The sequence below is a fragment of the Nothobranchius furzeri genome, chromosome 10 (genome assembly GCF_043380555.1).
Source record: "Nothobranchius furzeri strain GRZ-AD chromosome 10, NfurGRZ-RIMD1, whole genome shotgun sequence".
NCBI classification, from domain to species: Eukaryota; Metazoa; Chordata; class Actinopteri; order Cyprinodontiformes; family Nothobranchiidae; genus Nothobranchius; species Nothobranchius furzeri.
Window position 1 is genome coordinate 27,928,003 of NC_091750.1, and position 21,698 is coordinate 27,949,700.

The 21,698-nt window shown below is 45.1% G+C and overlaps 2 protein-coding genes across 4 annotated transcripts in view; one reads left to right on the plus strand and one right to left on the minus strand.

The window, feature by feature from the left end:
* capn5b (calpain 5b) overlaps nucleotides 1–21,698 on the minus strand; it is a 67,966-nt gene that overhangs the window by 17,944 nt on the left and 28,324 nt on the right. For all 3 annotated transcript variants that reach the window (XR_008559129.2, XM_054731027.2, XM_015962006.3), the window contains exons 3-7: nucleotides 16,971–17,102; nucleotides 11,377–11,585; nucleotides 11,083–11,275; nucleotides 10,381–10,574; nucleotides 2,518–2,595 (exon numbers count right to left, since the gene is read on the minus strand). Coding sequence is in view for 2 of the 3 variants with exons in the window: in XM_054731027.2 (XP_054587002.2) it covers nucleotides 2,518–2,595; nucleotides 10,381–10,574; nucleotides 11,083–11,275; nucleotides 11,377–11,585; nucleotides 16,971–17,102 (806 nt within the window). In the remaining variant the exon portion in view is untranslated. The remainder of the gene's footprint in view (nucleotides 1–2,517; nucleotides 2,596–10,380; nucleotides 10,575–11,082; nucleotides 11,276–11,376; nucleotides 11,586–16,970; nucleotides 17,103–21,698) is intronic.
* Nucleotides 11,863–13,458, plus strand: ompb (olfactory marker protein b). The gene has a single exon (XM_015962007.3). The coding sequence runs from the start codon at nucleotides 12,869–12,871 to the stop codon at nucleotides 13,343–13,345; it is 477 nt and encodes a 158-aa protein (XP_015817493.1). The 5' UTR covers nucleotides 11,863–12,868; the 3' UTR covers nucleotides 13,346–13,458.

Consider the following 21,698-nt stretch of genomic DNA (forward strand, 5'->3'; position numbering starts at 1 on the left):
CTGTTCTAGACGCAAACGATTTAATCTATCTGTTGTGACTCGGAAACATCTCTGGACTGGAGGATCGGTGCTGCGGTTAATCTACCAAACCTCGGTGCCCTGCGGTCATCCAACCTCCCTGACCTCCTGATCTGCGAAGAGGGTATCCAAAAAAAGGGTGAGGTAGACACACAGATTGTGTCTGATGCCGGTTTTGATAAGAACCAACTTCATAGCTTAATGCAAACCAAATTCCTTTCACCCAAAACTCAGTTCTTCTAGATACGAAGGTTCTGATAACCTCACATTCACACATAGTCACCATACCTCACATCCCATCCTCTTAGATTCATCCATCACAGTAGCCTTGGTTAACTTGTCTTGTTTTTATTTGTTTAGAAAATACATTTCTTATCTTTTATAAACCTGACTCTGTCTGAGTGAAGTGTGTATTTGATCCCTGGAAAAAGCGAAGAATCCTAGAATCTTCTGATTAAACATCCAAAGACCAAGCAGGTTGATATTCTATATTTATATAGAATATCACAGCTTATTGGTCATAAGTAAAGGTAATATATTAAGCTTAAAAGCACAACATTTACTCTTCTACATTTATTAACCTGTTAAAATCCACACCAAGAAATGCTATTAACAACTTTTCCTTTTCTATTGCATTTTTCTAAAATCCCACGATTGACTGTTTATGTACAGTAAATACTGTTAAAATAACATTAAGGTAAGGTTTAACTTGTCATTCTAACATCACCATGTTTTTGGGAATTGTTTCAGTTCAGTGTGTTTTCCACAAGTTTAGTGGTTGTTTCATTAGAATAAGACTAAAACACAGTCTGCTGAGCAGACCTGCCAGTTAATGTGTAAAAGAACCGGTTTAAACTGGTACAAGCAAACATAAAACAATTTAGTATATACAAAGTCAAACAATAATGCAATTTAATCTGCTTTGTTGTTTGTGTCTGTTTAAACTTTAGATGTAAACATGCAGTTTCCAGTGAAACTGGATATTGTAAAATACTTCTTTGGTACTGGGTAAACTGATATTTAAAGGTAAATCAGCTGATTTCTGTAAATGTGCAGCCCTAGACATGATGGACAAATTTCGTTATTATGTTGAAGGGGAGAGCTGCGAATGTGATTTATTTCTGACTGAATGGATGTCATCGTGCCGTTTTTTTTTCCTTCACACCAAACTCAAAGTTTGAGAAGCTGCAGATTTTATTCTTCGCTTTAGCTTTAGGTCACTCACCTTCTAGTCTCACACTTTCTGCCATGCATGTATCTATCGTGAGGCTTTGATCACATCTTGTCCTCGGGTAGTTCTTTTTTATTTTTTTTTTTACTGTTCCATTGTCAAGATTTTCTGTCAAAATCAAAATTCTAATTTCGGTCAGACAGGGGCGGAGCTTGATATGTGCAACATGTGCGGCCGAACAGGGCAGCTTTATTGTTGTTTTTGTATTTGTTTGTAGCAAACGCTACTGGAATGTATAGATTGAGCTACGTAGCCAAGATGATTAATAATTGACCTGTTGTACATTCGTGATATGTTTACCGGTAAACTGAATAGAACTTGATGTGCTAATGAACGTTTCTCTGGCCTACAGGTCAGGTTTTTTCCCCACGTTGAACTGATCTTCTTCATATTGAAGTGGCGAGCTGGTAGGACCATTCTTTCTTTTTGGAATCGGAAAATGAGCTATTATTTACCCCATGAAAAACGGAGCGGCAGCGGGCCGCTGGAGGTGCCCTGCTAGTATGATCCCGTTTAAACTGTAAACTGCCATAAAATAAAAACTATAATAGCTAGAGCGGTCTTTTTTTAGCTGAAAGTTGAGACTCTCACCTTTCAGCACATCTGTACTGTACAAGTCGATGATGCCATCATGTTGCGTTAAGTGTGTCTATTTCAGTAGAACTTTGACAAGTGGTGAGAAGGTGGCCAGGAGCTGGATGTTGTATTCAGTTAGCAAACATTGTTATATATACACTCCACACAATTTGAAACAAAGTTGTAGTTGTAATGTTTTTTCTTGTGTGTGTGTGGTGGTGGTGGTGGGGGGGGGGGGGGGGGGGGGGGGGGCATCACTGGGGGATCTCGCACAGGGCGCCATTTAGGCCAGCTCCGCCTCTGCGGTCAGAACAGACCAGAGGCTTCTCTCAAAATCAATGGAAATCTGACAGAAAATGGATGCATGGTGAAGCAGAAGATGCCATCATTACATATGCAAGAATTCTTTTACTACCAGAAACTGTTTAGTCCTTGAGCCCATAATCCTACAGACTGTCTAACGTAATGAAGACGTTTGGTTAATTACTCGTCTTCATCACTTTTTAGCAAATAAACAAAAGAAAGGGAACCAGATCTAAACGTCTGTAGTAACAAAAACAGGCACAACTATTCCAGCCGCATCATCACCCTGGAGTTACAGAAGCATGGCACAGATAATCATATTAACAAGAACCATTTATTTAATTATGACTTTATTAACAGGATTAAAGCAAAACATTTGTGGTTCTCACCAGAACTCGCCATCATCCTGCACGGTGACGCCCAACTTCTCTCTTTCACTCTTGCTCACCTTGTTCCACTCCTCTGAGCTGCACAAAGAGTTTATTGTTAAATAATCATCTGTTTTTAAAACCTAACATTAATTTAATCCATCTGTTGTAGTTATAAAACAGTTTTAGTATATTTAATCACTAGATTATGACTAACTTCAGAACAAAATAGAATAGAATAGACTTTATTGATCCCACAGTGGGAACATTCACTCGTTAAGGCAGCATTTACACTTGGAGAATTGGAAAAAATAATACAGGTAAATACACAAAGGCAGTAGGCTATTATTGTAAAATTCAGCAATAAAAAAACGAATAAAGTAGAAAGCTGAGTTTCCAAGAAGAAACAGCATAAAGGACACAGACATCTGGGTGTTGCACATGTACTGAATATAGCAATGATGTTAGGAATAATGCCAGTACCAGTTCAACTGAGGAGTTCTACACTTTTACCGCAGAGGGGATGAATGACCTACGGAAGTGTTCTGTTATACATCTGGGATATCTCCGTCTGCCTCTGAAGGAGCTGCCCATGGTCTCCACAGTGGAATGCAGTGGTGGTGAGGGGTTTTCCAAGATGGAGGTCATTTCCCCCAGCATCCTCCTTTCACACGTCTCCTCAAATAAGTCCAGAGGGCAGCCCAGAACAGAGCTAGCTTTCCTAACTAATGTATTCAGTCTCATCCTATCTCAGTCAGAGCTGCCTGCACCCCAACAGACCACAGCAGAGTGAATAAACAGAACCAACAACGGAGGAATAAAAAGAGTTCAGCAGATTGGAATTAACTCTGAAGAACCTCAGCCTCCTCAGGAAGTGGAGGCTGCTTTGGCCCTTCTCATAAGAGCATCTGTGTTGCTGGACCAGTTCAGTTTACTGTTGAGGTCAACACCCAGGTACTTAACCCTCCCACTGTCCTAATGGGTCTGACCCTGCGAGGAAAGTGTACCATTGAGCAGGGTTGATGGTTTATCCCTTGGGTCCATGTGGCAGGGGTGAGGAGTGAGCACCACCTCACCCCTGCCATGTGGACCTCAAGGAATAAACCATCAATCCTGCTCAATGGTACACTTTCCTCACCAGGTCACCCATAAAGACAGTGGGAGGGTTAAAGGTACCCATGAGCTCAGTGTCTGCATCCTGGATGTTTACTGGTGAGTGAGGAGTGTTTCTCCGGAAGTCAGTCACCATTTCCTTTGTCTTACTGGTGTTTAAGCAAAGGTGGTTATGCTCACACCAGTCCATGATGACTGGCCTGAACTCCAGGCCATTCCCCGCAGACACACTTACGACAATGGCCGAGTCATCAGAGGACTTCTGGAGGTGACAGCTGCTGGTGTTGTAAATGATGAATGACCTGCACTTGTATAGCACCTTTCAGTGTCAGAGGAGTCCAAAGCGCCTTACACTACAGAGTATCATTCACCCATTCACACACACATTCACATGCTGGTGGTGATGAGTTGCAATGCAGCCACAGCTGCCCTGGGGCATACTGACAGAGGCGAGGCTGCCGAGCACAGGCACCGGTGGTCCCTCCGACCACCACCAGCAGGCAAGGTGGGTTAAGTGTTATGCAGCAGAATTTTCTGTCCGGAGCCAGGATTGAACCTGCTACCTTCCAAATATTGAACAACCCACTCAACGTCCTGAGCTGCTGCTGCCCCCAGCAGTAGGTGTAGGTCCAAGGTGTAAAAGGTGAAAAGAAAGGGTGAAAGCACTGTGCTCTGTGGAGCTCCAGTACTGCACACATCTACTTCATGTACTGTGGCCTGTTGGTGAGGTAGCTGATGGTCCATACAGTCAGATGTTCGTCCACTTCTGCACCCCTCATCTTCTGCTGTAGTAAACACGGCTGGATGGTGTTGAAGGTACTTCAGAAGTCGAAGAATATTGACTCTCACAGTGCTGAAGTGATTCGAGGTGAATCAGCGCCAAGTGCTGCAGGTAGATGAGAGCGTCCTCCATGCCAATGTTTTGTTTGTATGCAAACTGCAGTGGATCCATTTCTGGGCTCACCATGGAGCATAGATGGGTGAGGATGTGTCTCTCCATGGTCTTCATCAGGTGGGACGTCAAGGCGACAGGTCTGTAGTGGTCTTGTTCCCTGGTATGTGATGTCTTGGGAACTTGAACCACACAGGAGGTCTTGGACAGGAAGGGGACCTGCTAGAAATGAAGGCTCAGGTTGAATATGTGAGTGACCACTTCACAAAGCTGGTCAGCACAGACTTTTCGCAGTCTAGGGCTGATCCCGTCAGGTCCTGCAGCTTTCCTGCTCTTAAGCTGCCTCAGTTCTCTCCTCACTTGGTAAGATGTAACTGAGGGGGGAGAGCGAGGGAAGGTGTGATGCTTATAAATCACACCCAAACATCAAGGTGCATGTTTACAGGATGGACTAATAATCGGTCCCTGTGTCTCTGTGTTTATGATTCACCAACATGGTCCACATCTCAACAGTCTGCCACTCTCCACTTAGAGCAACAGGTTTCATCAATAATTCAGACTCCTTTATAATCCAACATTCCCACCTCCCGGTTGGTTTCTGAGACGTGGAACCAAGACCTTTATATCCGTTTTCTATTCCTGTGAGACAGGAAGTATTAGAAATGCAGGAGGGAACCAGAAACAAGCAAATAACCTTCCAACAGTCCCGTTTGTTCACTCTGAGGGCCATTAGCCTGATCATTTTTCATTGTCTACATGTCTTGTCTTGGGCTGATCTCTGTCCCGTTGTTTGACGTTTCGCTCATTCATCAAATGTAGTCTCTTGGAAATTAGTGTGTCAAACTCCACAGGACTGTCATGACTCGAGGTAAGTGCCTAACCCAAGACATGCAGAATCATTACTCGTTGGCAGATTAGAAAAAATAAAGTTCTTTATTGCAAACGGGAACTGAAACAGCACAGGGAAGTCCTGCGAGAGTGAGCGGTGCAGCTCTAGTCCGTGTAGCGTTTGTGATGAACGAGAGAGGAGGGGAAGCCGAGGTGAGCGCTGGGCAGAGGGTGAGTGCTCCGGGGCGGGGGGGGGGGGGGGGGGGGGGGTAGCAGAGGGAATCCAAACAGGAACAACGGAGGAGGATGGGGACGTGGTGTATGAGATCCAGGCTTCGTAGACAGCAAGGTTGGAGCTGGTGATGTGATGATCCTGAGGGGAAGGGAAACAAACGCCAGATGTAAGGGGTAATCCAAAAACGTAGTCCAAAAAAACAATCCGAGGTCATAAATCCAAGAGGCAAGAAATGAGTCTAACATGAACAAACACGATCAAGTGGCTGGGACTGCCTAGACTGGTACAATCATCCGGCACATTTAGGTGTCTCCATCCTCCTTTTGAACCCGCGTCCCTGATTTGGAAATCTCCTGCAGCTGCCGCTCCCTCTGCTCCTCACCTGTGGAGAATTAACTCAAGGCTGATGAGAGGAGATGGTGTGACTCACCTCTGCCCAGGTACATGACAGAGCCCCCAACAGACGCCCCCTGGCGTCCCAACACCGGTCCTGGAGGCCTCGAAGTCCGTGATGAGAGAGGGATCCTCGATGTAGGACTGGGGAATTCAGGAGCGTTCCTCCGGGCCGTAACCCACCCAGTCTACCAAATACTGAAGGCCTCGACCACGGGGGCGTGAGTCGAGGATGCGCCGAACCTTGTAGACCAGCCCCCCTTTGTAGAGCTGAGCAGGGGGAGGCGGAGCAGAAACCGGGCACAGAGGACTGGACTCAACCCAAGCCAGGTGGTCACTTGGTCACTCCAGGTTGATGGGTTGGTGGCACAGACGCAGCGGAGCATGGCACCCAGCTCCTGATTCATCCGCTCACATTGGCCGTTAGTCTGTGGGTGAAATCCTGAGGTTAGAGCCACCCGGGCCCCCAGAGCGGTGGCAAACTCCTTCCAGATTCGAGACACAAACTGGGGGCCACAATCAGAGAGGATCTCGGTTGGAATCCCATGAAGACGAAAAACATGCTTTATTAGGAGCTGGGCTGTGACGGCGGAAGTAGGAAGAGCCTTTAACGGCACCAGATGACAGGCCTTGGTAAACCTGTCCACTATGGTTAAAATAACACTAAAACCATGTGAGAGTGGTGACCCACAAACAAAGTCGAAGGCAATATGGGACCATGGACGGGACGGCACAGGTAGAGGACTGAGTAGACCTGCAGGAGGCTGATTGGTACCCTTTTGCTGGGCACATACGTGGCAGGCCGACACACACTCCTTCACATCTTTGTAGAGGGAGGACCACCAGAAAGAGCGCCTAATCAGGGCCAATGTTCGTCCCACTCCAGGATGGATCGAAAACCTCCCGGTGTGTGCCCAGTGAATCACCTTTCCTCGTAGTTCCTGGGGAACAAACAATCTATTGGAGGATCTGTTACCTGGGCCGGGTTCACCTTCAGGGCCTCCAGAACCTGGTCTCTTATAGGCCAGGTCACTCCAGCCACAATGCAGGAGGCAGGCAAGATGGTGCTAGGAGTCATTTTGTCCTCAGTGGCGAACTGACGAGACAGAGCGTCAGGCTTCGTGTTCTTAGACCCCGGTCTATAGGACAAAACAAAGTTCAAACGGGAGAAGAACAGGGACCACCTGTATTGTCGGGGGTTCCGTCTCTTTGCCTCTTTGAGGTAGATTAAGTTCTTATGATCCATCCAAATAATGAACGGTAGTTCAGCCCCCTCCAGCCAATGCCTCCACTCCTCCAGAGCCAGTTTCACAGCCAGTAACTCCCTATCCCCCACGTCATACCTGCTCTCGGTGGGCGTCAAGCGCTGTGAAAAGAAGGCGCAGGGATGGAGCTTGTGGTCGACCGGGGATACCTGGGAGAGGACTGCTCCAACCCCGGTGTCAGAGGCGTCCACCTCCACCGTGAACTGCTGTTTGGGGTCTGGTCTGGAAAGGACCGGAGCCTCTGTGAACTTCCTCTTAAGTGTCTTGAATGTGGCTTCGGCTTCTGGGGACCAAGAAAACGGCTTAGCTACAGAGGTAAGGGCTGCTAGAGGAGCTGCAGTCTGACTGTAATTACGGATAAATCTTCTGTAAAAGTTTGCAAAGCCCAAGAACTGCTGCAGCTGCTTCCTGGTTGCAGGGGTAGGCCACTCCGTCACCGCCTGAACCTTGTCTGGGTCCGCCCTCAGTCGTCCGCTTTCTGAAACAAAGCCCAAAAACTTAACCACAGACACATGAAATTCACATTATTCGGCCTTAACAAATAGTCTGTTCTCCAACAGCCATTGGGAGTACGGCTCGAACATGTTTCTGGTGCTGTGCAATGGACCTAGAGAAAATCAAAATATCATCGAGATAGACAGTCACAAAGTCATTAATGTAGTCCCCCAGCACAGAGTTTACAAGTCTTTGAAACACCGCTGGAGCATTCGTGAGCCCAGAAGGCATCACTAAATATTCAAAGTGCCCCAGGGGTGTCTTAAAAGCAGTCTTCCATTCGTCACCTTGGCGGACTCTGACCAGGTGATAAGCATTGCGAAGGTCCAACCGAGTAAAAAATGGTGGCATCTTGAACCGGCTCGAAGGTGGACGAGAGCAGAGGAAGCAGGTACTTATCCTTGACGGTGATCTGGTTTAAGCCCCGGTAGTCAATACAAGGGCGAAGCAACCCGTCCTTCTTTGCTACAAAGAAAAAACCGGCTCCCAGGGGCGAGGTGGATGGTCTGATTATGCCATTGGTAAGGGCCTTGGTGATGTAGGTTCTCATACAGTCCTGTTCAGGCTTGGACAGGCTGTAGAGGCGGCTGGTTGGGAGTGGAGCCCCCGGCAGCAGGTCAATGCCAATATCGAAAGGGCGGTGAGGTGGTAACGTGGCTGCTTGGTCTCTGCTGAACACCTGCTGTAAGTCGTGGTATTCACGGGGTACCTGGGTGAGGTCGGCCGGCTCCATTAGAGTCTTTACAGTGTCCTTAGGTCCAGACGAGGCAGAGGTTAAACAGGTCAGAAGGCACTCCGGACTCCAGGTCTCGACACGGTTGGCTCTCCAGTCCAACTGCGGGTTGTGTACCCTAAGCCAAGAATGACCCAGCACTACTTGGTTCTGCGGGGAGGGGAACACAAATAGTGAGATCGTCTCTGTGTGATTACCTGAGACCTGGAGCTGGAGTGATAGGGTCCGGTGTGTGATCCAGAGAGGAAACAGAAAATGGCTCCGGAAGCAGTTCAGTGGTTAGTCCCCAATCACGCACTAGTTGAGGATCCACCAGCGACTGTTCACTTCCAGAGTCCACTAAAGCAGTCGTCTGGTGGCGACGGCTATTAAAAGTCACAACACAGTCAATGATAAAACGGGAGGTTTCGTTACCTGAATGGCTGCCCACCAGAACTCCCGGACCTACTGGTGGGCACGTCCTTTTAACGCCGCTGGGCAGGTCTGTACCATGTGTCCTGGCTGACCACAGTATGAACACAGGCCCTTACTGTAGCGGTGTTTGCGTTCCTCAGGTGTCAGGTGAGCTCTTCCCACCTGCATAGGTTACTCAGGTGAGTCCGGAGGAGGAGACCTATGAGATGAACGATGAACCGGCGGTGGTGACAGATCCCTTGCTGATGACTTCTGTAGCTCCCGATGTCTCTTGTCAATAGATATGCACAACGAAACCAACCCATCCAAAGTGGGTGGCTCGGAGCACAGAGCCAGCTGGTTCTTTACCCGGTCATTCAAAGCCTCAATGAAAGCCGCCATAAGTGCATCATCCCCCCATGACGTCATCGCAGCCAGGGTCCTAATTCCAGGGACATGTCTGCCACAGACCTCCGTCCCTGCGAGAGGTGCAACAGTCTCTTCCTGATGACAGTGGTGGTTTCAGAGCTACAAAAAGTCAATTTAGAATCCTCCAGGAAATCAGAGTACGAACCAGACAGGAAGCTAGGATTTCTGCTCTTGGCCTCCGCCCACCTAAGTGCCTTGCCTCTCAGTAGTCCCACAATAAAAGAATTTTTCATAGAGTCTGTTGGAAAAGATCTTGGAGAGTCCTCAAACGCTAGGCGGCACTGAAGCAGAAAACCAAAGCAGTCCTCGAACTCACCAGAGAAGGTCGGACATTGCCGAGGTGGAGCCGAACGGAAGTGAGTGACTTCCGGATATCCAGGCACTTCCGGTCCGGGTGGAACCATTCCTCCTGAGGCGTGAGCAGTTGGTTCCGTTCCGGACGCCGGAGCGGCGGTTGTGGCTGGAGCGAGGGCTGCAGTAGAAGCAGGAACGGAGAGTCGCTCCAGAAACTGCTGGAGGGCGGTCTCCAAACGTTGGTAACACTGGCTGGCGATGTTTAGCTGCTCCATAAGGACAGGAAGCGTCTGCTCCTGCTGTGACATCCGGGTAGCCAGATCGGCGAGCGCAGATTCCGCTGGGGTAGATTGTTGGCCGGATGATTCTGTCATGACTCGAGGTAAGTGCCTAACCCAAGACATGCAGAATCATTACTCGTTGGCAGATTAGAAAAAATAAAGTTCTTTATTGCAAACGGGAACTGAAACAGCACAGGGAAGTCCTGCGAGAGTGAGCGGTGCAGCTCTAGTCCGTGTTGCGTTTGTGATGAACGAGAGAGGAGGGGGAGCCGAGGGGAGCGCTGGGCAGAGGGTGAGCTCAAGGCTGATGAGAGGAGATGGTGTGACTCACCTCTGCCCAGGTACATGACTAGGACACAGAGGAAAAGTTGACTTTGACATTTTTAAATGAAATTAGAGAAATGCTTTTTGTGCTCCTGTGAGTCAGAGACAATCAGATTACATCAGAAATGATGGATAGAGTGAAAGTTCACAACCTTCCAAACAAGTTGCAGTGGCTCATCCCGGCCAGCAGGTGGCAGCGATGCTTTTACCTGTCACTCCAAGGACCGCTCCACTCCTTCTCCCCCCACGGGTTCCTCATGCGGATCATGTGCAGCTTCTCCGACTTGAAGAAGGCCAGCAGTCCGTGACCCAGCCGGACCTTTCGGACATCCGTCACGGCGTAGGCATGACCTTTGACCAGACCGCAGTCCAGCCGGGCCTCCATGTCCTCCACCGTGGTTGCCTAGAAAACAAACCGTTGACTAAATACCCATGATCCTTCTGTGATACGCATGAGCAATGCTAAACATACATAAGTACCTTTAAGACAATTTGGCATTATTTACCTCAAGTTTAAAAATTACACAACATCACAGCATCTGGAGTAAGTCTGAAAATGATTTTAAAAAATAAATTAACTTTCACAAATGCTGAAGTCAACCTCTCAAATAAATAATACGTGAACATTTCATTTAAAAGGATTTTAATGTTTAAAACATAAATAAAACTCTAAAAGGTAATACAACCAGTCATAAATCTCCACTTTAACGAAGAAACACTTTCAAATTTACATTTGTGCTTATTTTGTCCACTACATCTTTATTTATTTTCTCTTCATTACCTTGTTATTCTCTCCAAAATTAATTACTTTTGTGTTTTTAATAAAATGTTTAGTTTGCTCCAGTTCTGTTCCTGTGTGGCATGGGGATTCAGAAGACTTCTCAACATGAGGCATGGTGCTCCTAGCTCACCCTGATGGAGCAGCTGATGAGGCCGTCTCTGTTGTGGACCTTGAGAACTCTCTCAAACAGCTGACTGCGAGCCGCCTCATCTGTAGCCATCTGACCCTCCAGCAGGTCCACAGGCTCAGAAACTCCACCCGTGAAATCCACCAGCGCGTCAGCTGTGTTTCCCCCATCCAGAGCCTCGTAGCAGCCGTAAACCCTGCGGAGAAACAAAGACAACACATGAAATCGCACAGCTTGGTCAGATTTGAGCTTCTCCTCCACATGTGTGACTAGATATTTGCTGGCACAGGTACAAACTTGGCGTAGGCCTTTTCCACCAGGGCGCTCCAGAACTCGTTGCTATCATTGGAGTGGCAGTAGACGAGCTGGTTGTCCACTGTCGGTAGCCGGTCGTCAATCACCACATCCACCCACTCGCCAAAGCGCCAGAAGCGGAAGTGGAAAATCCCCGCGTATGAGTCAGGCTTTTCTGTGTCCCACTCCTGCTCCTTCCAGTCTGGAATGACCTGGAGCAAAGAAGGAAGTGGAGGAAGAGGAGCAGGTGAGTTAAATACAGGTTGTGGGCGGAGTCATAGAGGTGTTAAGCGATACATGTGAACTCGACCTGAATAGCCATACATCGAGTTGTAATCAGATGAGGGTCAAATGTGGAAAAACAGCATTTAGTGTGTCCAGTTTCCAGTTTGGGAATGATCATTTTTTAATTCTCATAAAGCCTCAAATCCAAATGACATGCTACTCCTGTTGCGTTTTTAACATATTTGAACCTAGCTTATACAACATAATTATGGACCTCACTGACATCTGCACTGTTTAAAAATGGACTCCACAATTATCGACTTCCGTATTATTGAGGTTCTTTGTAAAATGTTTTTTTTTCCTATTTTTATTCTCCCTGTGTCTTAATGATTTTTAGCTGTTATTTTTGGGAATTTTGGTGTATTTCCTTTTTATCCTTTATCTGTGTTCGACGTGCTTGTATAACGCCGGTTTAATTAACCAACATTTTTAGTGTGCAGCGCCTTGTTTGGTTGTAATGCCTTGTGAATGCGCTTTATAAATAAAATTGGATTGGATTGGATATTGCACACAGTTCTAAAATGTGCACGGACTCCATTCTGCCAGATATGTTTGCCGGAAGTTGCTATAACAAATACAGGCTATTTACCATCAGACACCCAAATCTTGCAGTAGCTATTTCTTACACTCATTTCTTAACTTTATACTTTGTTTTTGCACTGCCAGTGGGAAGAACGTCCTTTAACCTTGCTTTCTTCTGAGCCCAGTGTTGCTGTGCAGCAACCGATCTGTGATTCGCCTGCAGATGGCCAGGTATACACCTGCGTTGCCCCGTAGTCTGTGAAAATGCTCAAGGAGAATGGAGCCCCTTGTCTTCATTAAAGCATTTGCATAGCGTAAAAGTTTCCATAATCTTGACAAAATATCCTGTGCTGCAGTCGAGGATGTGTATCCATGCACACGAAGTGAAAACAAATGTGTGACAAACAGTCCTCAGCCCCGGTCTCTGAGGGCTGAGGCTGAGCTCTGCTGCTAAACGTAATTAGATCTTGTTTTCTCTCGGCTCGTCTGTACGTCTCTGTAGCAGCCGCCCTCTGTTCTCAGTGCCTCTTAGACAGGAACTCATGCTAACTGGGCAAGTCTGCAGAAACGGAGATTAGGAGTGTGTGGACAAGAAAAAGAGTTAAGGAGCCTAGATTGAACACAGCTCCTGATTTAATCCAGTCCAGCAGTCGGTATCAACCTCTAGGCTGCTGCTAGTGGTCAAAGCATGTCTGAGAAGATCGAGCTGCCCTTCCGGCTGGACACCCAGCTGACTGAGGTGATGCGCCTGCGGGTTCAGTCTCTGCAGCAGAGAAGCCAGAAACGTCAGGAAGGCGAGCGTCTGCTGCGGGCCAACGAGGCCGTGTACAGGTTGGACTTCTCCAAGCAATCCCTCCGATTCTCACACTGGACAGTTCAACTGGCACAGCCAGGTCGCCTCACCATCATGGCCACCTCGCAGCTCTGGACGCCAGACCTCACCAATCTGATGACACGCCAGCTGCTGGAGCCCGCCGGAGTCTTCTGGAGAGCCCCCACCTCTGACGCACCGATGCAGTGCTACGAGGCTGACGCGGCAGAATTTGGTGAGAGGATAGCGGAGCTGGCCAAGGTAAGGAAGGTGATGTACTTCCTTTTTGCTTTTGGAGACGGCTGCAGCCCCGAGACGGTCGACTGCTCCATCACCTTTTTAGCCGACAAATAAAGAACGAAGACGTGAAACTTTTCTTTGAATGCTTTTGTGCTTTTACCTGAGGAAGCATAATTATTAGGCAACTCCAATATTACCACACAAATACTTTAAAGTAAGCCAACATAATGTACAATGTAAAAAAAGTACTTCAATATTTTGTTACATCTTAAGTTATGTGCCCACCCGCTCGTTGAGGTCGGCTGACCTTTTGCTGCTGCACACGCCGCGGATGAGGCTCAAATTGCGGGGTGAACGAGCATTTGTCCATGCTGCCCCAAAGCTATGGAACTCATTGCCCATTGGAGTTCGGCAGGCTCCATCTCTGGCGGTTTTTAAATCTCGTTTAAAGACCCACTTTTACACTTTGGCTTTTAGACAGTGACTCGTTTTAGTGTTTTATTGTGTCATTGTTTTAATGTGTTCTTATTATTCATGTTTTCTCTGCTTTTAATTGAGATTTTATCCTTAGTTTAAGCTCCTTGTAATGGGTGTGTTTTGTTTTAGCCTGTGCAGCACTTTGGGCAGCTCCCATGCTGCATTTTAAATGTGCTATATAAATAAACTATGCTATGCTATGCTATGCTATGCTAAGTTAGAACGCTGGAAAAAACGGATCTTCTGTTGTTTTGTTTTATAAACCCAATAAATCCTAACTTCTCTAATTAAAGTGTGAGCATGGGTTGTTCTTTGGGTTTGAGCGCTGAACCAAAACGTTCTCCTGCCTTGCCTCCCGTCTGACAAACAGCCAGCCCTGAAGGGTTTGGGTTAGGGTTAGGGTCCCATGTGAGGTAATGCACAGAGACAGAGTGTATTTGTGAATGTGTTCCAGTATTTCCCAGCAGACGAGGAAACAGGTTTCTGCAACCTCGTCTCTCTCTCTCTCCCTCCGTCTTGCCAGATAACCCTGACAAGAGGAGAAGCATGTAGATTTCCTTTAAACTGCTTCTCAGGAGTCTCCATTAAACCTCGCCTGCAGTTTCTGAATGCATTAATATGGATAATTGTAGGTCTTTACTGTTGTCTATCCCTTTGTTCTACTGTAAGTTATAACTGAAGTGCTCGGTTTCTGTGTTACATCAGGTAGTACCACTGGAGGCTGCCTCCTTTATCCTTTGTTTTAAAGGTGTAGTTCAATGAAAAACCATATTTTAATGATTATTTCTGATTCTAACGGGTCACTCTGCATTTTTCATGCAGGCTGTATGACCAGTATGGGGGCCAAAAGTAAGACTACTGCCCAGCAGCAGGAGGCTATATAAATTCTGAAGCCAACTACCGACCTGATTAATGATAAGCTGGTGCCGGTAACTAAGAGGCTGGCGCTGCTTACTGAGAAACAGTGCTGGGCAAGTTACTTCAAAACTGTAATGCATTATTTATTACTTGTTACCCTCATTTTAAAGTAATTCATTACATTACAATATTACTGATTTTAAAATGTAAGGCATTACACTACTTTTACATTACTTTAAGTTACTTTCACCAAAACAACTTCAGTATGAATCTGGTCATGTGACGCTCAGTGAGCTCATGACATATATGTGGAAGGTGATGTGGTGTCTGAGCTAGGGTTGCTGTTAAAAACAGTCAGATATAATAACAGTGCTTTAAAATGATTGTTTATTAAATAAAAGCAACAACAACCTGTACTCTCAGCACGCTGCCATCTTATAGGGCCATCTGAGCAGGGAGTGGGGTGGTGGGGGCTCCAAGCCTATATTTGCCTTGGTCCCCAAATGCCTTGATACGGCCCTGGATGTGGGACAGACTTCTGGGGTGATCTGATTCTATCACATGTATAAATATTAAATGCTTATATATTATTGCTTTTCACTGGTAAAAATGTGTATTGGGGATAAACATATATATATATATATATATATATATATATATATATATATACGTATATATATATATATACGTATATATATACGTATATATATATATATATATATATACGTATATATATATATATATATATATATATGTATATATATATATATATATACGTATATATATATATATATATATACGTATATATATATACGTATATATATATATATATATATATATGTATATATATATATATATATATACGTATATATATATACGTATATATATATATATATATATATATATATATATATGTATATATATATATATATATATGTATATATATATATATACGTATATATATATATATATATATATATATATATATACGTATATATATATATACGTATATATATATATATATATATATATATATATATATATATATACGTATATATATATATATATATATATATACGTATATATATATATATATATATATATTTATATATATATATATATATATATGTATATGTATATATATATATAGCCATGCCCTGATGTGGGGCTGGGGGGTGCGTGGACATGGTCGGGACATAGAAGGGGGTGCGCGGCTAAATAAGTTTGGGAACCACTGGTCTACGGGAACGAGAGCAAAGAACATCTTAGCTAGCAGAAGCTAATCGTTAGAAACTCCACAGCATCTTAGGGCTTGTATTATTTGTAGAAATAAAACATCAACATCACATTTGAAAGCCAACAAAGAAGAGTGAACAAAGGCAGCAGAAGAGGTGTGTGGCTGTTAACCAATCACAGGCCCGGCCAACCTACCCACCTAGCTACCTAGCTACCAACCAACCTCCTTAGCAGGTTATCTGCCTAGGAGAAAAAAGAACACACGTCTCCCAGTTTCAGTCACTTCTTTTCTCAGGTTTTAGGTTGAGTTCAAAGTCAGGAGACTTACTTGTTGCAGTGCATTTTAAAAAGTTGAAACATCTTTCAGTAAAAAAGACGAAGTTGCTCTGAAATAATTTTGTGTGTAATGAAGATCGTTACATTACCTCGCCTCCGTCAGCGCGCCCCAGGGCAGCTGTGGCTACATTGTAGCTCATCACCATCAGTGTGTGAATGTGTGTGTGTGCGGATGATAGTGTAAAGCACTTTGGAGTCCTTACTCTGAGAGGCGCTATACAAGTGCGGATCATTTATCATTTACAGGGCTTATCTATCCATCGCCCAATGACTTCATTCCTCCCCTAACCATGCATCCATTCTTATTAGCTGCTAATTAGACCGGTGTAAACGTGCCCCTGCAGGTCGTAGCCGGATGAGAACCACATTCACTGGACATCCACTTAGCCTTAATGCTTCCAGCTTCTCCTCCGAGTCTCCACATTAGAGTTCAACCGTCGGGCTTCCAGTGTCTGATGGAGTCTGCTGCTACCAGGATGGTGCTGCGGTTATATAAAGGGTGTTCTAGTCTTTATGTCTTACCATAAAGGTTACTAATGGACACTAACACTGCATGTGAAATAATTAAAAGTGCATTTTAGCAGTTTTCCCTTTATAAAAGGGATTATTTAATTACTGAATTTTATATTTCATTTGTCTCTCAGTGGCATTGCCAGTATTGAGCTCATTGGTATAAAAAATTCTCAAATGTAAGATTTGATTGATGTTACGTGAAAGTTAAAGTTTTGGGCATACGGACATCTATTGAGACTAATTCTTATAAGGCAGAAATAACCAACCCTAAACAGTAACACACACACACACACACACACACACACACACACACACTTACCTTTTGCCACAAAGACTCTCTGGATGCCAGACTTGAACACGCTGCGACAAACCAGCAGTTGCCCAGCTGCCCCTGGTGTAAGTCATGTGCACTGATGCCATCTACAAACAGGTGAGGGTCTTCACACAGCTCCTACACCCCAAAACAGGAAAACATGTTAATCCCACTGTCCAATCATCATCTGGGACAATATTCAGCTTTACTGAAACCCAGTTGTTGCTTTTATTCTAATATACAGATGAACAGAGGGAACTGTAACACCGGCGTAGAGTGGCTGAAGTTGACTCTGATGCAGGTCTTAGTGACGTAACGTGAAAAAGAACAAGGATCTTGGCTCACACGGCATGTTTAGGAAACACAGCAGGAGTAAAACAAGTTCATAAATGGATTATTGAGTCCAGTTGATGAATCAGAGAAAGACCATCTGTCTGCACCCTCAGATCAAATTCACAACCTTTTATTCGGGAGCGGGAGCACAGCGGGAATTTGTGAAATCACATTTCCTACTGCTTCACTGATGAGGTTCATTTTCTGCCACAATATGCAGACAGAGCCCTGTTACTGTTCACAACATTGTGACACACACACACACACCACCAACACACACCACCACACCACCAACACACACACGTACAAACATGCACTTCCTGCAGTTGTGTGACGTGTGTGGGTTGATTGGCCACTCCAGGATGAAAACCCACTGAATCCTTTTTACAGAAGAGCTCGGTCTTGTCAACAGAAAAACATCCTGCTTCTTTTATTTAAAGCTGTTTTTGCCTTTTAGCTTTCACTGTTTGTATTATCTATAGGAATTCATAGACAGAGTAAATGGCCTGTGTTTGTTAAGCGCCTTCTTAGGATTCTATAACCCCCCAAGGCACTTTACAATCAGTCATCCACCCATCCACACACACATTCACACCCTGGTGATGATGAGCTACATTGTAGCCACAGCTGCCCTGGGGCACAATGACGGACACAAACACTGGCACCACCGGTCCCTCTGACCACCATTAGCAGGCAAAGCAGGTCAAATATCTTGCCCAAGGACACAACAGCAGCATTCTCTGGTTGGAGCCGGGATCGAACCTGCAACCTTCCGATTCCTGGACAACTCGCTCTACCTCCTGAACTACTGCTGCCCCAGAGGACAGTAATGTATTTAGAGGTGCCGTTCCCATTAGGGATGCTCCGATCCGATCACATGATCGTAAATCGGCCCCAATCACGTGGTTTCAGACTGATCCGGACTCGGGCTTTACTTCCCGATGATCCAGACTCAGATAACTTGGTTCTCCTTAAAGGTTGTCAGGCTCCCCTGATGCCCTTAACTTCCACACCCAGAAGGAGCACAAAAAAGATCCAGTTTCTACTGTAGCGTTATGAAAATGCTATTTTCTGCCCTTAACAGCTGCCCTTTGACACAGTGACAGTGTGCATGAATTGCCATGGTCGTGCGCTTGCTTTGGTGTTTACATTCCAGCAAAGAAGAAGGACGAAGAACGCTTTTCATTAGTTAATCAAAGAACTTTATTTCTAATAAAGCTAATAAAAACAACTGTTGGTCAATAATAATCAGGTGACTGATGTGTGAAATCACAATGTTATGATTTATGTGTTTAATGAATAACAGGACTAACTATGCCAGACATCCTGATTCACACTAGGTAAACATCATGACACATTGTTCTCATCCAATCAGAACTTCCTTTCTGTTGCAGGGCAGAGTCTGGAGTGTTTAGTTAATCTGTCCACTCCGATTTGCTAAGAATTGTAAACAACTAAGTTAATAAAACAGAGCAACGCCATTTTAATTTCAGTTTACATCTGAGTTCCATCAGAGATTCAACGTAGTTTCGACCAGCTCTCAAACCCATCATCGCTAAGTGAAGTGCAGGCTGGCCAGCTGCATTGTCTACTTTTAAGCTGAGAACTGTCAAGCTGGAACATTCTGTCGTTCATCAACAAGACGACGGTTCCTTCAGAATAAAAGCTGACTCGCTACTTGACGCGGACATCTGCCGTTACTACCGGGAGCTATCCGTAGACGGGTTTGTCGTGCCCAGAAGCTGTGCTATCAGTTCCAGCACCGAAGGAGGGTACGAGTCGACCTGGCATTCCTGATCTACCCACGGGAGTCTCCGAACGGTACGTAGATCCGGCACAGATGGCGTTTCATGTCTCTTCCTCCTGAAGTCCTCGTGGTGCGTAGTCAAAACATCTGACACCCAGATCCGCCTGCCTCAGCTGGGGATTCTGAACTGACTCACACACACACCAACACTTCAGCGTTCAAATCCATATGCATCCATCATAGAGAGTTAGTCCTGGATTGTTTGAATAATAATTATAAAAATTTAATATTCTTAAACGATTCCATCTCTCTCTTTTCTTGTCTCTAAGTCAGTACAAAGTGTTTGAATAAAACTCCCTGAAGTAAAAACAACCTTTTCTGATTATAAGGGCCCAGTCCGTAGATTAATCTCTGGACATAATAAAAGTGTAAAGAATATACCAACTATATTCCGCTACACTACCTATATTATATTATTTATATGGACTCAGCATAGCGGGGATTATTTTGGGCACAGCAGCAGGCAGACCGCTGATTATTCATGAACTCCAGCTGCGTTCTGCACACGGCCACAGTAACATGTTCTAAGTTTCTAAGTCGCGTCACCAAAAATATACAATTAACACACAGTCGTGCGTGTCCGTTGATTTTCTCTCTGGTAAGTTCTGTCTGTATTTGAGCATGACGTGTGGACGCGCTTGCGCTGCCCCCGCTGCAGCGCTCGTCACTGGTGCAGCCGGGCAGCGCAGCGCACAGTCCGCTTTTTTTGCGGTCAGTCAGTAGCGGTTTTAGGGACGGGCAGACAGGGCAGTTGCCCGGGGCGGCATTTTTTCAAGTGGTGCTCGCTGCAGAACCACAAAGGCGGAACTGCACCAGAAGGTGGAGCTGCACCAGTCAGTCCCGCCCATTCCTGAGTCAGCCCCGCCCATTCCATCAGTGTCAGTCCAATTCCTTCCAGTTGTCAGACTTAATAGCATTCTGGAACCAAACAGGGTGTTATAGCTAGTATCATCTAAAATGCAAGATTGAGGACGGAGTTGAGAGGTTAACTGAACCGTTTTTGTAAAGGTTCCATATAATTAAAAATCTAACTTTTGGAACTTTTAATCATGTTATATTGTCATTTCCTCATAAGAAACACGCCAAACCCATTTTTGGCCTCATTCACACATTTTGCTCCCATTCCAGCTTCAATTTGGTCTCCTCCCCCGAAGCGGGTCTGGTCTTAGTTCTCAAATCTGGATATTCTGTGAATTTTCTGACAAATTATCTCTGAAATGACTTCTACTGAGACGCCGCCGAAAAATCATACATCCCATCTACAAAAACACACTGGATGGCACAACGACATGTGACGCCGCTACCTTGTTATCAGATGTGGTGGTGAAGTGGTTGTGCAGTCAGTTAGGCGTGTAATTTTGCGCCGGTTCGCCTCCCGGTAAGGGCGCAAACTTTTTTCTTCTTTTCTAGCTACACTTGCCAGTACTATGTTTTTAACCATTTATTGGTATATCGTTTACAATATAATGACTAATGGGTTTGTTTTTCTATTTATTTGTTTATTTAGCCAGTGTGAGTCCATTTGTGAGCAGAGTTTCAACTAAAATGCTGTTTAGGAACGACCAAATTCAAAGAACTTTTAGAGACATAAATATTTTGCAGAAAATAAACATTACAACTAAAATATAAAAAAATTAAATGTTTCAGCTGGCTAAATAGATAGCTGCCGACCCCACTGGGAGTCGAACCAACATCAGCTGAGGGGAAAGCAAAATTTAAGGATCACGATGTTGCCACTTGACTACCAGAGCCCACCAAAGAACTGTCCTGAAATGCTTTTCTAGGCTTGCTTTGTTGAAGCAGCTATGGACATATTTGTTACAAGAAACCTTTTCATGTCGGGATATATTCAGGCTTTGTCATGTAGCAAGTTATAGTTATCTTGCTTAGTTGGAGCATAGAACACAGCATTAACATTTGTAAAGTAGTAACAGCCGTAATTCATGTGGGTCAGGTTAGCTTGCGATAAAACTAAAGAAAAAAAACAGAAGTCAGTGGGCTAGGCTGTTTGCGTGAGTGGGCGGGGCTGACTCTGGTGCAGCTCCGCCTTTGTGGTTCTGCAACGAACACCCTCTCCATTTTTTCATGACACAAAAGGGGCGCACAAGCGCTGAGTAAAACAATAAAAAAGAAAGAAATCTGCGCCGCACCGAGGTTTTCTATTATCTGTCATATGACAGTGTCTGGATTGGAAACAGCAAGTTGGCGCCCCCTGCAGCTGCAGGCGCTCCTGCTGACTGAGAGGGTTCACGTGCACCGTGTGTGTATGAAGAAGAGGCACGGGAGGGGTGCGGCGGGGGAATTCACCTCTGGGTCTTTCCCAAATGAAATGAGCGGGTAGGGGCTGAATCAACTGTATAAACATGGCTAAAGTCAATCTCATCTTGATGTTCTTCCATTTAACGCACATTTCATTCATAATATCATAAACACAGTCCTATCATTCTTTCAGGTGTTTCTGAATTGTGTGAAATGACCAAACAAAAAAAGGAAAAACAAAACGATTTTGTGGTCACCCCCCGTCAAGGTCAAATAGTTTAGTCCTGACTAAAGCAAACGTATTGAGTCAAGAGCCAAACAGAAGAGATGAACAT